This window comes from Eleutherodactylus coqui, chromosome 1, assembly GCF_035609145.1.
Source record: "Eleutherodactylus coqui strain aEleCoq1 chromosome 1, aEleCoq1.hap1, whole genome shotgun sequence".
Classification (NCBI taxonomy): Eukaryota; Metazoa; Chordata; class Amphibia; order Anura; family Eleutherodactylidae; genus Eleutherodactylus; species Eleutherodactylus coqui.
In genome coordinates, this window is record NC_089837.1 from 112,424,702 (window position 1) to 112,442,855 (window position 18,154).

General features: G+C 43.6%; 1 protein-coding gene across 1 annotated transcript in view; it reads left to right on the forward strand.

Moving 5' to 3' along the window:
- The first annotated feature begins 8,403 nt into the window (after positions 1–8,403).
- CP (ceruloplasmin) overlaps positions 8,404–18,154 on the forward strand; it is a 46,268-nt gene continuing 36,517 nt past the window's right edge. The window contains exons 1-4 of the mRNA XM_066599168.1: positions 8,404–8,603; positions 12,797–13,041; positions 15,566–15,778; positions 16,876–17,046. Of these exons, the coding sequence (XP_066455265.1) occupies positions 8,449–8,603; positions 12,797–13,041; positions 15,566–15,778; positions 16,876–17,046 (784 nt within the window). The 5' untranslated portion in view covers positions 8,404–8,448. The remainder of the gene's footprint in view (positions 8,604–12,796; positions 13,042–15,565; positions 15,779–16,875; positions 17,047–18,154) is intronic.

Below are 18,154 nucleotides of genomic sequence, written 5' to 3' on the forward strand. Positions count from 1 at the left end.
ATACTTATGTAGTAGCAGAACAAGATATATAATGTGCTTCAGCCTTCAGGCTGATGACAGAGAAACAATAGTTTATAAGACCTTGTACCACACTTTGGTCTGGATATGATGTACTGACCAGGGTGAAAGCAGGGTGTGGGTAGTAGTGTGCCGCTCCCATTGATTTTAAAGGGAGTGCAGCCAGTGCTCCCACTTCTTGTGGTGACTGTTGATGACAACGCCTGGCCTGCTGCACTGGACAACGTGATAGATAATCAATGGATGGATGAACATCCTAGGCGGCATACCCCCGCAAACCGAGGATAGGTCATCAGTTGAAAAAGGGCAGAAAACCCCTTTATGGGGTTAAAAACGGAAGTATACTAAGACCCCATTTACACTTAAAGGGGTTGTCCCACGCCGAAACGTTTTTTTGTTTTTTTTCAACCCCCCCCCCCCTCCCCTGTTCGGCGCGAGACAACCCCGATGCAGGGGTTAAAAAAGAACACCGCACAGCGCTTACCTGAATCCCGGCGCTCCGGTGACTTCTTACTTACCGGTTGAAGATGGCCGCCGGGATCTTCTACCTCCGTGGACCGCAGCTCTTCTGTGCGATCCATTGCCGATTCCAGCCTCCTGATTGGCTGGAATCGGCACGTGACGGGGCGGAGCTACACGGAGCTACACGGAGCCCCATTGAGAAGAGAAGAAGACCCGGACTGCGCAAGCGCGTCTAATTTGGCCATTAGACGGCGAAAATTAGACGGCAACCATGGAGACGAGGACGCCAGCAACGGAACAGGTAAGTGAATAACTTTTGATAACTTCTGTATGGCTCATAATTAATGCACAATGTACATTACAAAGTGCATCAATATGGCCATACAGAAGTGTATAGACCCACTTGCTATCACGGGACAACCCCTTTAAAGACAATCGCTCAAAACTCGCTCAAACGATAGTTTGAGGGACAGTTTTGAGTGATCATCTTTGCATACTTTACAGTAGCTAAGTAGCTACTATAGAATATGCAGCCGGAGCGCAACACAGCAGTGACCGCTAATAGAACAGTACAGCTGTTTTGCATAAGCAAACAGCTGTATTCTTCTCCGCTCTGACTGCCAGTGTCCCCGCTGTGAATTCACAGCGAGAAACTAGCAGAGAGAATCTTATGAGCGCAGCCGGCTGTCCCTGCATTTAGACAGGAAGAGAATCGCTCAAAAGACAGCTTTGAGCAATTTTCGAGTGATTATCATTGTGTCTAAATGGGCCATAATGCATTGTAACTGATAGATCTACTTATGCCTGGGAGGACTTTTATGCTCTTTAGTTCGCAGTTGGATTAGACGGGGACAAGCCTTGTGTATATGTGCTTTAAAAAGGGCATTATGGACAGAGGGCAGGTTTTAAAAGGTGCAAAGGCTGCTGATAAATCTTTGGCTTTGTGTTCTTTTTTTGTTTCTATGGTAACGAATAGAGATGAGTGAACGTACTCGGTAAAGCACTACTCGTCCGAGTAATGTGCTTTATCCGAGTACCTCCCCGCTCGTCCTTGAAGATTCGGGGAGCGCCGCGGAGCGGGGAGCTGCAGGGGAGAGCGGGGAGGAACGGAGGGGAGATCTCTCTCTCCCTCTCTCCCGCCCGCTCTCCCCTGCTCCCCGCCGCAACTCATCTGTCAGCAGCGGCGCTCCCCGAATCTTTCAGGATGAGCGGGGAGGTACTCGGATAAAGCACATTACTCGGACGAGTAGTGCTTTACCGAGTACGTTCGCTCATCTCTAGTAACGAATGTTACATCACATGAAAGTCTTATGTGTCTAATATATGTTTTCAAAATATTTTGTGTTTGTAGCTTATGGCAACAGTGATCTAGGCAGGAAAACAAAATGGCGGAGTCTAAGGCGATATTCACAGCAAATGAGAGCAGAGGAGTGATAAAATTCTTGTTTCTGCAAGGAAAGTCCACAAGGGATATTCATTGTGATATGTCACAGACATTGGGGGATCAATGCCCTTCATATTATACACTTAAGAACTGGATTGCCAAATTTAAAACGGGCCACTGCAGCACCAATGATGAGGAATGTCCTGGACAACCTCATACTGGAGAATCGGTGAATTTCAGCTAAAGGAATAGCAGACATCATGGGGATTTTTCGTGAACGTGTTTGTGTCATTATCCATGAACATTTGAACATGAAGAAGCTATCTGCAAAGTGGGTCCCCAAATGTTTGACAACAGATCAGAAAAGCATGCGAGTGAAAACTTCCCGGTCCGTTTGTCAGCGTTTCCGAACTGATAAGAACTTCCTGGATCCACTGGTCACTATGGATGAAACCTGGATTTATTTGTTTGACCCTGAAACCAGGAAGTAGTCAAAAGACTGGAGGCACAGGGGTTCTCCTCACCCAGAGAAGGTCAGGGTGCAAAAATCAGCCACTGAGTGATGGCGTCTGTGTTCTGGGATAAGGAGGGTGTGCAGCTAGTGGAATACCTTCAAAGTGGTTCCACCGTCAATGCAAGGTATTACATTGAACTTTTGGACCAATTGAAGGCAGCTCTGAAGGCCAAAAGGTGCGGCAAGCTGTCCAAAGGAATCTTGTTCCTGCAAGACGCCTCCGCTCACACTACACAAGTGACCACGGCAAAACTGGTGGAGCTAGGCTTCCAGCTGGTTGACCTCCCTCCGACTATCATCTGTTTCCAAACCTGAAGAAACACCAAATTTCACACCATTTCTGATGCCATGGCTGCTACGGATGACTGGTTTGAGGCACAACCGAAATCCTTCTTTTTGCAAGGCTTACAGAACTTGGAATACCGATGTAAGAAGTGTGTTGACATCAGTGGAGAGTATGTGGAATAAATGTAAAGTTTCATCTTCCTATTTCGTTTCTTTCTGGGTAAAGCCAAAGACTTATCAGCAGCCCTCGTATTACATTTTGTAATATAAACCTTTAAAAGAGCTGTACTCTCTGTACTCGTCAGGTTACAGTTCTACCATGGGTTGTACTACACTGTAGAAATACAAGTCACACTGCATACACAGATCCGCGGTCTATGCAAACGTCCTACGGGTCCATATTACAGAGCTATAGACGCTCCGTGTGCGCCTCTTTATGGCATTGTGTTCTCCCCTATATGCCAGACTTCTCGGAGAAAACAGCCCCATAATCTGCAAATGGAACATGTTGCATTTTTTCCTCCGTATGAACAGCTTTCTATGGGTGCCATCATGCAAAACCGATCCATGACATGGCCACTGGCATGAACCCTAACTCATAGAGTTGTAGAGCAGGGAATTTATGCAATATGAAGTAAATCCGGGCATACGAGAGCAGCTCAAAGTCCTTGTGCAAAATCTGTCAACATTGCATTATTTTCAGATGTTGAGCCAAGCTGTTCAGGCTGTTGTGGAAGATCTCCAAAATCACGGAAATGAGGGAAGCATCCTTATCTCTGCCATTCCCAAATTTTGCAATATGACAAGCTGTAATATGTCAGAAATATATACGGCAAATACATTGTGATAAATCTAAACTGCAAATCTACAATATATAGACAAACGAATGTGGCCATCACACCTAAGCGGGGGCAGATTGACCATTGAACCCACCAGGCAAATTAATGGTGGTTGGTTCCTGGGGTCGGTGGAAGGGCAGAAATTGTTGTTTTTTTAATCTATTTGGTGAAATGCATTGAAAAAAAGAAACAATGTTTTTCTCACTTGTGATACTCCTGCTGCTCATGGCCTCTGCAGCCCATACCAGCACTATTCACTCTCAGACTTCCAGCTAGAATTATCATGCGACCGCTGTGGCCTGTTACCGATGCAGTGTGCTTGTCACATGGTCACGCTACCTGGAAGTTTAATAGTGCGGAAGCGGGGTGCAGAGACCAGGAGCGGAAGGAGCGGCACAGTGGGGAGTAAAAAGTTTCTTTTTTATGCCAATGCATTTCACCATATCAGTTATACTCACATGTATCACTTCTCTTGCTTTCCTGCTGTTGAGCGACATTGATAACTATAATTGTATAATGCTGATTGGGGGTCTGTGAGGGGCATTAATGCTGAGTGGGGGCCTATATGCCTCATTATTACTTAGTGGGGGCCTATATGCCTCATTATTACTTAGTGGGGGCCTATATGCCGCATTATTACTTAGTAGGGGCCTATATGCCGCATTTTTACTTAGTAGGGGGCTATATGCTGCATTATTACTTAGTGGGGGCCTATATGCCGCATTATTACTTAGTAGGGGCCTATATGCCGCATTATTACTTAGTGTGGACTTATATTGGCCTTGGTATAATGGGTTTTGTTCAGGGACAGTATGGAGGGAATTATAAGGGTCATGATAATTATAGTGATATAGTCTGTTTTCACTTTTACAAAATGTTGCGGATTTTGACTCTGATTCAGCTGTGGATCCGCAGCAAATAACGGCGCTCCTCTCACCTCTGAATACTGAGTGCACACTGCCAGCATAAGGAGCGCAGCACACACGTCACCCTGCAATAATGCAGATTTTGATGCGGAAGTACTATAGATTTTGATGCAGATTTTCTGCTGCAGAAGATCAGCAGCATTTTTGCAGTAAAGCAATCTGTGCTGAAGGCATTGCCTAATAGGCATATAGCCATGGCTTACCTGGGAGCCTCTCCTAGACCCTATTCTGCCATGTTTAACCAATGGTATTCTGTGATTGCATTTCTAGAGGGGGGGAGGGGCATTGGGACAGAGGGAGCTCTCTTCCACTGTCTAACCACCTGGATGCCATGGTTACCAATGAACGTGGCATCTAGGCAGTTAATTGACAGGGTTCATAGTTTTTTCTGATCTTGGCCATTACAATGAGAGCAAGGCTCTTAAATGTTTGTCATACAGGCTTAAGACAAGCCTGTCTATGATGTTTGTTTACTTCATGGAGGCTAAACAGGTTAAAAATAATTGGCCCCTTAAAGTATACCTTCAGTCCAGACATGTTCTGTGCTTTGTCGCATAGGTTTCTTCCCTCTTATAACCTTTGTGGCTAGTGATTTGCTGACCCCTGCCTACTTGTATTTGCCCCACTTGCTGCTAGTTTGGGTCTACTTACAACATGGGGCCACATAGTAAATTTTTTGTAAATTTTAAAATATGAAAGTCATGGAAATCCCCATTTGAAGTCTCCTTCATACGACCATTTACATTCAGCCGTATGCACCGTATAATCGCATGAATGAAGATTTGACTCGATCGACCCCCGATCTTTAGCCGCATATTTCCAGCCATTAAGCCAGGCCGCTGCTGCGTATAGGCAAAAGAATACGCAGAAGCGATGAAAACCAGCGAACGCTGTAAAATGCCCAGAATGACCAAGTATGATTAATTAGGGCAAGCTGTCTTCTTTTCTCAGTGTTGTACTCCCTCCCCCTCCCTTTTTTCCAGTTTCCATAGAAGCCCATATGGGCTCTTGCTGCATATCTCGGCAAAAATCTTTTCATGCTGCAAATAAAATCAGCAACCAAAACGGTCGCATATGTGCTATTTTCCCAAATACATTGGAATCCAATGCTTCTTATGGTCGCATTTTTTTGCCAATTATTTTACGCGGCTAAATAACTGTATAAATACGGTCGTCTGCATAAGCCTTAAGGCCGACAAAAACCTTGCCTTCCTTGGTTAAGGAAATATTTTTATGTTTTCTCCGGTTGTTGTGGAGAACAAAGAGTGTTTTTCTTATGCAGTTGTCATAAATCTGCCCCACTTAACGTATATGACCAAGGCAGAGATTCCCGTAGTTTATGATTAGGCCTATCTGGCTCTTATAAGGGAATTGACAAATAATGGAATGCCCCTTGCACAACATTGGAATGATTAACAAGTTTAGGTCAGGTGAGGATCACTGAATATCTGATATCTGATTAAACTTTTTTAACTTTTTACACAAACATTGTTGATTTGAAAAGCCATTTTATCTTTATGGCCGCCTGCACACGAGCGGAAATCCCGCCGCGGGATTTCCCGCGGGATTTCCGCCGCTGAAAGCCTGCATAGGAGTGCATTAAAATACGCACTCCTATGCAGACGGCCGCGGTTTGGCCGCGCGAAATCTCGCGCGGCAAACAAACCGCGGCATGTTCTAATTTTCTGCGGGGCACGCACTCACCCGGCCGCCGGCCGCCGGCTCCGGTCTGCGCCGGGGCCGCCAGGCGCGGGTGAGTACGCGCTCGTCCCTGCAGGCGCTCGAGTCGGATCACGCGGCGAGAATTTTTCGCTGCCGGATCCGACCCGCTCGCCTGCAGGCGGCCTTAGTCATTGAAAATTCTTTTTTACTTATACTTCCTTCAAATCAGTAGTTGTGAATCAGAAAATTGTTGCTTATATCCAGACACTTTATCTCTGGTCACTGTCATTGTAAAGGGGAAAGACTAAAGGCCCATTTAGACCAACGATTATTGCTCAAAATGCGCTTGAAAGCCATCTTTTGAGCGATAACTGTTGCGTCTAAACGCGCGGCCATCGCGCACTTTTCGTGCACTATTCGTTCATTGCTGATTTTTAGCAAGCTAAAAGTCAGCGATGAGCCTTATTGACGCCTCATGCTGAGCTCTCAGCTGGATACCAGCGGAAAGCTCTGAGAGCAAAGCAGCCCAGGCTCTGATACAAAGAATCCAACAGAAGACAACACCGGCCTACAGCAGCCCATTCTAGATAGCTGTCAGCCAAATGTTTATTTAGCTGACAGCTGTTACTTCCGACTCCCCTATATGCATACATGCACACTCAGCCTGAAAGCCAAAATGCTAACTACCACCCCCTGCACACACACATCTGCCAAAAAATGGTGAAATATCCAAATATAAATTTTGAAAAAGTAAAAAAAGAACTTTTTCGTGTACATCTCTGATTTTCTTTTTTTTTTAAATGGATAATTAAAAAACATGTTTGGTATCGCCGCATCCATAACAACCTTTCTAATAACTTAAACACACAATCTATATTACATGGCAAACACTGTATAACTAAACAAAAAAAAACATGGATGGTAAACGCTTTTTTGTTCATTTCGTCCACCAAAGAAAACAAAAAAAAGGGATCAAAAAAGTGATACAGACCCCAAAGTGGTTCCACTAAAAGCTACAGCTCGTCACGCAAAAAACAAGTTATCACAGAGCTCCATCAATTGGAAAATAAAAATATTCTGGGTCTTTAAATGCTAGAAACAAGTTGTTAAAAAAATATTATTGTGCAAAAGTGAAAAAATCATAAATTAGAGACCCAAAGAAAAGTGTTATGTCATTCATACAGCATGCTGAATGTCATAAAAATGTGTTTTTTACCGTCTCAAAAAATGGAATAAAAGTTATACAATACATTATTTGATGGCACAATAGTATCAAGCAAAACTACTACTTGCCCTGCAATGAACAAGCCTTAACAGCTATTTTTACATACACAGCCTTTCACAGATAGCTGTCGATCATGGATAGGACCGCCCACTTGACCATCAAGGACAGAAAGAGTGAAGATGTAAATGAATGAAACATAAGTTATACTGAATCTTTTCCTACAAACGATTCTCCTCCCTATAACACTCTGCCTGAGGAATGGACTACATTTCAAGCTGACAGTTACCTTTTAATTTACACTGCAGGTTTTTAGTGCGTATTTCACATCCCAGGCCTCTCACTAGCCAAGCCAGAAACCTACTGGCCACTGATGTGGGGCAAAAAAACTGAAACAGCTGTCTGTGTATGGATTTCTGGCTTTTGGTTAATTCGCAATTATTGTTATCAAGACTTGTATAAAGCATCTGACATTGATTTGGAGGAATGCTGCCATCCAACAGGTGGTGCTGCAGAGGTATTGTTCCAGCTCCCTTATTTGCATAATTTATTGGTAAATGCACATAGACTCAACTGGTCTGAATGGTCATTTTCTCGTAATGGCCACTTATAGTACCACATGGATGCACCTACCTGCTCTCTTCTCTTGTACCCATCATCCTTAATTCCTCATCAAACCACAATGAGTATCCTTCTGTATTGCAAAGTCTCACTGCCATCTCCGAGATTTTGAAGTAAGCAGGGGATACTCGGTGCATTTATCCCAGGGTGATTATCTCCCAGGCCTCACTGGTCATCTTCTAGCCAACATAAGCAATGATGTTCTTACTGATTTTGATAAAATGATCTTTATAATCTTCATAGAGCTTTACAATCACATACATGTATGTATGCCAACTTGTAGGGTCATAAATGTATTTTACGAGAAAGCAGCTGAATACACTTTGATTTTTGGCATCACACATCTCGGAGAACATTGATTGATTTTTGTCATCTGGTTTTACTGGAATGTCTATGTACTTTCATAAACAAACAGAACTTGGTTGTGAAACTCTCGCAATACAAATTGCTCATAGACCTCAGGAAACGGGCATACTTTGCTTGTCACCAAGACTGGCTTCTTCTAGTGTCCCAGGATGAAGGTCCTAGCGATATGCCTGCTCACCATCTTGGGTTGGGCATGTGTGGAGGGGGAAGAGAGAACGTACTATATAGCAGCCAGAGAATTACACTGGGATTATGCTCCCAGTGGTGTCAATATCATTTCTGGAAAACCCATTGCTGAGGATGAGTAAGTATCTACTATTAGACATGTATTTGTTGGGAAACACCTTGAAGTCACTTTACATATAGAAGTAATTTTGTAATATACTGTAATCATCAAACTCATTTGCTTTAGACGGAGGAGTGAAGAATTCCTATTTCTGCGCAAATTAATCTTATTAATTAGATAAAGAAATATTGTTACATTGTATACGGTTTCATAATGGTTATGATCTCTGCTTGCTCCTATTGAGTGGACACATGCTAGTATACATAACTAGCATCACATGAGCAGAATATGAATGCATTTCTGTGCCCGTGAAATATCCCAGCCTGACCAGGGGTCTAATGACCTAAACTGACGACAGACCTGCTGTCAAACCAGGAGATTTGGCATTAGTACAGTCACAGAAAGTCACCTGCATTACACTTGTGCGACACTAGTCAGAGGCTGAGGTCTTTTCTTGACCAGCTGACATATGTAGCACTTGCTACAATGTATCACAGGTGTCTCTTGCAAGGTACCCTGTAGTTATGTCAGTAAGACGTGAACAGGGTAGGTTTAAACGGGAAATCCGGTGTAAACTGGAAAACCTCTTTAGATTAAAAAAACTGTCCCGTGTAAATATGGCCTAAAAGCACCAAAGCACCCACCACCATATCTAGTACTGTGAGAAGTACAGATACACGTGTTCCTTTTATATACAAAATGAATAAACCAGTCAATATTCCAGAGCAGAATACTTTCCCCCATATAATCAAGTATGGCCGCTACATAGATGACATTCTAGTAACTTGAGGGGAGGGAGGGTATCCCGCTGCAGCCATATCAGATTTTATTTTGTACTTGAATGATAATTCTTTAAACTAGATTGACCCGATGTTTGCTACGTGAACATAAAGTGTTTCAAAAGTGCTGGCTGTGGACTTCTAAATTGTCAGGAACGGCAGGGGCAGATGGGCAGGGGATCCCTAAGCCAGCTCTCTCCTGTGTCCCTACCTACTTGCCCCCCTGGGCTACAACTGGACGATGGTCCCTGCGTTGCGCTAGTGACAGGGACCCCAAAGAAGGAGGGGCAGGGAGACCGACAGATGAGTACCGCGTAGCTGAAATGATAGCAACAATGAAGCAGACCAGAGAGTAGTTGAAAAACAGGCAGGGTCAAACCAAAAGACACGTGCGGAATACAGGAGAGCGAAGCAGAACAGAGTCAATAGAAAAGCCGAAGTCAAAACACTAGGAGTCAGGTCAATAAACGCCGGTGTAGGCAGAACGAGTCAAAGCCAAACACTGGCAACCAGGGTCTGGGCCAGCAAGGTATAAATGCAGGAATCCCCACCCAGAGGGATGGGGAGAAATCACATGACGGCCGGAGGGAATCAAAAAGCCGCTTCCCCCCGGCAGCGCGCACTAGCCCGATTGCCGTGCGGCTGACCAGCGGAATACGGCGCACGACGCGGGATGCGCTGCCGGCCGCCGCGACCCACCACCAGAGTGGGGGAACCCCAGACAGAGCCGCCCGTTCGGGCCCCCGCAGCACCAGGACGAGCAGCCCGCACCAACCGGACCCTGGCGCCCCCAGTGGTAACCCCGTGTTTAACATAAATCTGCTTGGTTAGGTAATTATTTAGACTGTCACTTTGTATGTGGAGCAGATATCTAATATGAAAAAGCCTACAGGTCTCTCTCTGTTTGTCTGTCTTTCTCTCTGTTTGTCTGTCTTTCTCTCTGTCTGTGTGTCTCTCTCTGTCTCTCACTCTGTCTGTCTCTTTCTCTCTGTTAGTCTGTCTCTCATTGTCTGTCTCTCTCTATCTGTCTCTTTCATTGTCTGTCTTTCTTCTGTTTCTGTCTGCCTATCACTCTCTGTCTCTCTCTCTCTCTCTCTCTTACTGTCTCGATATCGCTCTGTCTCTCTGTCTTTTTCATTCTTTTTCTGTCTCTCTCTCTCTCTGTCTGTCCCTCTCTGTCTCTTGCTCTCTCTTTCTGTTTCTATTGCTCTCTCTGTCTCCCTATTGCTTTCTCAGGGTCTCTCTATCGCTCTCTCTCTTTTTTTTATTGCTCTCTCTGTCTATTGCTTTTGTTCTGTCTGTCTATCGTTCTCTCTCTGTGTATTGCTCTCTCTGTCTATCACTCTCTCTCTCTCTGTTTCTCTGTCTCTATTGCTATCTCTCTCTCTTTGTCTATGTCGCTCTCTCTGTCTGTCTATTGCTCTCTCTGTCTCTATACTCTCTCTCTGTTTCTGTCTCTCTATCGCTCTCTCTGTCTGTTTCTTTCTATCGCTATCTCTGTTTCTCTGTTACTCTAACTTTCTGTCTATCTCTCTATTGCTCTCTGTTTCTCTATCACTCTCCCTCTGTCTGTTTCTCTAACGTTCTCTCTCTCTGTCTGTTACCCTATTGCTCTCTTTCTGTCTGTCTCTCTATTGCTCTCTTTATCTGTCTGTCTCTGTATCGCTCTCTCTGCCTGTCTCTATCACTCTGTCTCACTATTGTTGTCTCTCTCTCAATCGCTGTCTCTCTCTATCGGTCTCTCTGTCTCTATCACTCTCTCACTCTGTCTATCTTTTGCTTTCTCTCTGTGTTTCTATTGCTCATTCTCTCACTGTCTCTCTATCGCTCTCGCTGTCTCTATCGCTTTCTCAGTCTGTCTCTCTATTGCTCTCTCTCTGTCTGTCTCTTTATCATTGTCTCTATCGCTGTCTCTCTGTCTCTATCGCTCTCTCTCTCTCTGTCTATCGCTGTCTCTATCACTCTTTCTCTCACTGTCTCTATCGCTCTCTCTGTTTCTCTCACTCTGTCTCTCTATTGCTCTCTCTCTGTCTGTCTCTCTATTGCTGTCTCTCTCTGTCTATCACTGTTTCTCTCACTGTCTCTCTATCAATCTCTCTGTCTCTATCACTCTCTCACTCTGTCTCTCGATTGCTCATTCTCTGTCTCCCTATCGCTGTCTCTCACTGTTGCTCTCTTTGTCTCTATCGCTCTCTCACTCTGTCTCTGTATTGCTCTCTCTGTCTCTCTATCGCTCTTGGTTGGGCAGTGTATAGTATAGCTTAGCAGTGTATGCTGCGTTGCTTAGCAACACTTCACTCATTCCAGCGCATGCCTGAAGCACAGCAGTGCCGCTCATAGACTTAACATTGTAACTTTCACCCCGCCTGACAGATCCCTGAATGTATTAACCTCACATTTGATGATTTTACGGCACCGGTGAGCATGTGTGTCATCTAATGACACCAACATCATACACCAAAGTTACAGCAAAGGGGTCAAACTGTGGTGCAAGAAAAAGCATGGAGGCTTATGTATATTAGATTTATTCTGTTCAGCCAACCACAATGATTATGAAATTACAGATTTAGCTCTATACCTGCTTACAGAAAATAATTCTATCCTTCCTCTATTACATGCACAATCTGGCCACCCACTGTATACAATAAAATCTATCCCGGTAGCAGAGATAATTAGAGCACTATGTAAGTGGCCCACTGATGAAGGCTTCCAATAAGGAATGGGCTATTTCCCAGCACATGGCTGATAGAGATCACCCCCTTACCGATCTCTGTTTTACTCCTACTTTCCTGAGCTTCATGTTAAAGGGGTTGTCCCGCGGCAGCAAGTGGGTCTATACACTTCTGTATGGCCATATTAATGCACTTTGTAATATACATTGTGCATTAATTATGAGCCATACAGAAGTTATAAAAAGTTTTATACTTACCTGCTCCGTTGCTAGCGTCCTCGTCTCCATGGTGCCGACTAATTTTCACCCTCCGATGGCCAAATTAGCCGCGCTTGCGCAGTCCTGGTCTTCTGCTCTCTTCAATGGAGCCGCTCGTGCAGAATGCAGGCTCCGTGTAGCTCCGCCCCGTCACGTGCCGATTCCAGCCAATCAGGAGGCTGGAATCGGCAATGGACCGCACAGAAGAGCTGCGGTCCACGGAGGAAGAGGATTCCGGCGGCCATCTTCACAGGTAAGTATAGAAGTCACCGGAGCGCGGGGATTAAGGTAAGCGCTCCGGTAAGCTTTCTGTACGTCCCTGCATCGGGGTTGTCTCGCGCCGAACGGGGGGGGGGGTTGAAAAAAAAAAAAACCCGTTTCGGCGCGGGACAACCCCTTTAATGACAACATCAACAATTATAAGTAACAGTAAATATATTTGTGTATAGGTAAATGATTAGTTCTAGCATGTGGTTGCAAATTGTATTCTTCTTTCTGTCCAGACATGCCAGCACCTTTCTGCAATCCGACTCCAATAGAATAGGGAGAGTCTACAAAAAAGCGACCTACTTACAATATACAAATGACTCATATACTGAAGAAATAAAAAAAGCGGACTGGCTGGGATTTTTGGGCCCAATCCTAAAAGCTGAAGTTGGTGACACAATTACAGTTCATTTTAAGAATTTTGCATCCAGAATTTACACCATGCATCCACATGGAGTGGAATACACAAAAGAAAATGAAGGTAAAATACTGTGACTGTAATATAATGATGTCCACATATTAAACCAAGGAGGGAAAATAATTTTTTAATGAGTTGTTCAGTTTTAAACTATTAATGGCCTATCCTCTGAATAGGCCAGTAATAGTGCATCAGCAGGGGTCCGCCACCAATTAACAGTTCATCGGGGTGGTGCACTCGTGCACTAAGCTGTGCAGGAAGTAAACAGCTCCATTCCCACTACAGTGGCCCACATTGGTATTTTAGGCAAAAGTTCTAATTGAAGATAATGAGAACCTTGCTTGCCATGCCAAGATGAACCACTGCACTGAGAGCAGAGCTGTGTGTTTCCTGCACACATCAGTCCTTCTAGTTAGGAGCTAAATGATTTTTTGCTCCAAGTATTTTCAAATGTTACCTACTATATCCTAAGTTGCAGATATATTATTGCTTTCACTGGTACTTACTGGTCTTATGTTGCTGCATACGAATATCATGTATTGGGTTACCTGAGGAGATTGGAGGGGTAGTAGTCATTATTACATGATACTCCCTTTTGTCTTGCCTTTTTGTATGTTTTTAAGTGTTTTTAACTTGTTTGTTTAATATAGTTTATCTTTCTGCATATTTTTTGCTGTTTTTGCACACTTTCTTTCTTGTGTTTATGTATCCCCAGGATAGGTCATCAGTAGTGGATTGGTAGGGGTCCATCGCCATTCATTTGATTGAAGAGGCTGCGGTCTCTTCTCAGGCCAATGGCATCATGTTTATTCGTCACATGACTTGACAGCAGCTCCGTCCCATTCAAGTGAATGGGACAGCCCTACAATACCAGCAATAGCCACTATACAATGTTCAGCACTGTGCCAGCTATGGACTGAAGTGACAACAGTGCTCACTTCAATCAGCTGATTGGCGGGGATCCTGAGCGACGGACACCACCAATCAACTATTGATGATGGATCTTGACAGGTCATTAATAGTTTAGTGTCGGGAAACACCTTTACGTTTCAGCCTGTGCTAGGTGTAAGATAGAAGCTTTCCAAGCTATGAGTATATGTTGAATGCCTCTAAATATCTTGCCATGAATTAAAGGCATAGACACAAAAATACTCCTTCCGTACACATCACACAATCAGAGTTGCCATGTAGCCCTAACCTAAATGGGATGAAAAAAGCATAACTTAAAGACATCAGGCGCAAGGCCTATGGAGGATTGTAGTCTTGCAGATGGAATTGAAGACATCTGGTTTAGATAAAGAACACGATGGATCAAAAAGAAGTTCAGTTTTATAGAGATCAAGTTATAGGAAAGACATGACAGCAGAGACAGTTGACAGGCACAGGAAGGGCCCAATGATGAGCATTGACAAATAGGCGATGAAGGCAACACTTGATGTAAAAGATTCTTTTATTCACCCTTGCTAAAGGGATTTTTTATATGAAGTGCTGCTGTCATTTCCTCATCATAAATATGTGATTGGGAATTATGTACTTTAACTTTTTTCAATCTAGTGGCATTGAGATTTCCCTGCATAGCTTCCATGATGGAATGTCCGACACATGTTTCTAACACTATGTAGAAGAGAGGTTTGTCATCGGAGTTCCTCTTCTGTATATACCCTGTTTTCCCCGAAAAAAGGACAGGATCTCATATTAATTTTTGCTCCAAAAGATTTTACTTTTTAATATGTATATCTGTCTGGATACTATTTAAATTGACTTTTTTAATTAATTGTAACTAGGGATGCATTTTGAAGTAGGTCTTATATTTCATGCATCCTCAAAAATGCAGAAAAATTATTCTGCATCCTCAAAAATACAGAAAAAGTGTGCTAGGACTTATTTTCAGGGAAACAGGGTATCTATCTATCTATCTATCTATCTATCTATATATATATATTACAGTAGAAAGAAGAGAGGTTCGACATCCAACCTGTCTTCTGCATATGTATATTACAGTATACAGGGGGCACATCTGATGTCGAACCTCTCTGCTGCATAGTGTAATATACGTATGTAGAAGAGAGGTCTGATAACATATATAGAACATAGGAAGACTGTGGCCAAAAAAGGTGCACATAGTCTGCAATTAATATGTGTTCAGTTGGTGCGAAGGCTGAGTAAACATTCCCCACATGACAACACCACTAGCACCATTGACAGAAGGCAGGTTGGACCCATGGACTGATGTGGTTTATGCCAATGTCTGACCCTTAAGAATCCTCAAACCTCAGGTGACTTTTTATATAACAACTGAACAGTCTTGATGAGTCTGCATCATGTATAGTATTAGTATCCTGTTCCTAAATTGACCGGAGTAAAACCTGGTTGGATCTTCTGCTTTAGCCTCTCCAGTTGACCACAGTCTGGTCATTGCCTTCACCTTATCCAATGGTATATTACATATCTAATGCAATAATACAAAATATAATTGTACACTTCCTTATTGAAAAGAAGCTAAATTTCACATTTGCTGTAAAGTAAAACATGACTCTGAATTCCACTGCATTCTAGGTTAATACCAGTAACTATGTTTGATCTGTAGGAGCATTGTACCCAGATAATACCACTGAAGCACAGAAAAAAGGTGATGCTGTAAAGCCGGGTGAATCATACACTTATACATGGGACGTTGTGGAAGATCAAGGTCCATCTGCAAGAGAGGAAGACTGCGTGACCAGGGTTTATCACTCTCACATTGATGGTCCAAGAGATGTCTACTCTGGACTTGTTGGACCTTTAATTATCTGTAGAAAAGGTGAGAAGAGGTGTTAGACTAAGTGCACACTGTGTCCGCTTGATTACTGTAGCACAACGTAGATGCTGTGAATAGCTCCCAGTATATGCATTAATTTTCCATAGGCTCCATTCACTAGACAGAGGCCAAAGGTGTGTTCTTTTGGCCTCCATTTGGCCAGTAAGCATCAGTGTTAGGTTGTGCTGTAGTTCTATGGGTTTCCAGGAGCACACTGCCACAGTTGGGGGATGTTTGAGCTTGCTGGGTGTCGAGTTCTCCAGCCAGCCAATCCCCACAGGTCTGCTGCACATATATACTAGCTCCTCTGGCTAGAGGATGCTGGTTTCCCAATACCGTGGGGTTTGCTTTGATGCATGGGGTTCTCTATGGTGTGGACAGTGATGTGTTCCTTGGGTCTGTGCAGGTGGCCGGACATGTGGTTTGAACAGTCTTGTTCTGCATGGTAAGCATTCCCTGGGGTGTTGGTGTGAACTGCGTCCTGTCTGCTTGGTTCGTTTAGCATCTAGGGCTAGTTACGTCCTCAGGTACCAGCGTGGGGCCATCCCTATTGGGACGCCCCACTTACAGACAGGACTCCTGAGGTATGTTGTCTTGTGAGGGTAGGGACCCACGAGACAACGAGGACCCTTGTCACGGGCTCATGGCTTAAGTGTTCTGGCCAAAATACAAACCAATACCACATACCATATCTATTCCTTCTGTTTATGCATGCAGGTATGTTGGTGAGTGTTTTGGGTGTGTGTCAGTCATTGGTTTAGGTCTGTCCGCGAGTCCCATTTGTAGTTCATGTATAAAGGAGACGTGGCAATCAGCATACCATTTTAGCTGTGTACAAAAGCACAGCAGACTACACTTTCCTATACAGAGGGTCATCACAAAAAAGTATACTATGTTATATGCATCTTCTTTTTTTTCACAATGGATCCCTATGGGTGACAAATGTCATCAAAAGCCTTCATCAATTGTATGCATCCTGATAGATGCCCAACAATAGGCTCGGGCACAATGTGTGACTATTTTAATTTTCAAACAAAAGAATGGCAATACTTAATATGATAGTAACAATATGTCATTGTTTTTCTACTATCTGTTTACAGGTAAAATAGAAGGAGTAGAGGAAAAACAGTATGATGAGTTCATCCTCATGTTCTCTGTGATAGATGAAAATCTTAGTTGGTATCTGGATGAAAATATTAATACTTATTGTAGTGATCCTGGCTCTGTTGATAAAGAAGATGAAGACTTTCAAGAAAGCAATAAAATGCACTGTGAGTCTAGTATGTTTTATGTACTCTATTGTATCATTCATAAAGGCTATAGACACATTTGGGTGCATATATTTTCACTTAAATGCATGCATTTTGGGCTGACAATCTTTTTTGCATTAGGATTTAATTAAATATTTTGCGCCATTTGTCCTCTGCAAATTCTACATATCACTGTATATAGAAACTGCAGTCTAGTGGTATTTTTACACAGGGCAAGTATTGGCTGAAAAATCACTTAAATGAGAGCTTTTGATCGCGGTACCCAACAGGATACTGAGCAAGAAATTGCTCATAAGACACTGAAATGAAGCGACTAGTGAGTGCCTCACTCAGTATAAACAGGCAGTCATTCATCATTGAGCATCTGCCTGTTTACAGCGAATGGAAGCAGACAGACAGAAGAGATCTCTGGTGTGCCCTGCCTCCATTCACTAAATGACTTTTGCTCCTGTGTGAAAGCCCAGGAGCGTTAGTCATTGGGATGGCTGCCAAGCACTTAAGTGCCCAACAGTTGTCCCCAAATAAAGGTACCCTAAGTTTCAATAGGAGATCTGTCAGTGAGGCTGGACTGCCAAGTTTAGTTTTTAGCACTTTTCGCTCCTCTTCTGCTAGTTCTTTTCAGCTAATTTATGACCAGAACTAGAAATCAGCTGCTGAAATCAGGACTAAGACCACCTGCACACGACCGGGTCAGAGTCCACATGTGGGAGCCCGCAGCACAATCCGGCCCTGACCGTGGCTGAAGTCCTCGCATACCTGTCTTCTTTCGTTTTCATCTCTATTGCGAATGGTCCAGACGGCTCGTCGTCGGAGATGCACAGTACAGATGTAATTTTATTAATATAGTAGGTAATGTTTGTTTTTCCCGCACTATCACTAGGCAATGATGCGGGTACCTGCGACATATCCACAATGTCAATTGCAGATGGGCGTGGGTCAGACAGATGGCTTTGCACAAAAATAGATCATGTTGTGATTTTTCCTCCGCTCGCGGAAATCACTATTCGTTTCCGCAAGTGTGCAGTAAGCAGCGATTTTCCATAGCATGCTATGAACCGTACTTGCTGTGGAACCCTGGTGCGGATGCCAACCATGGATTCCGCAATGC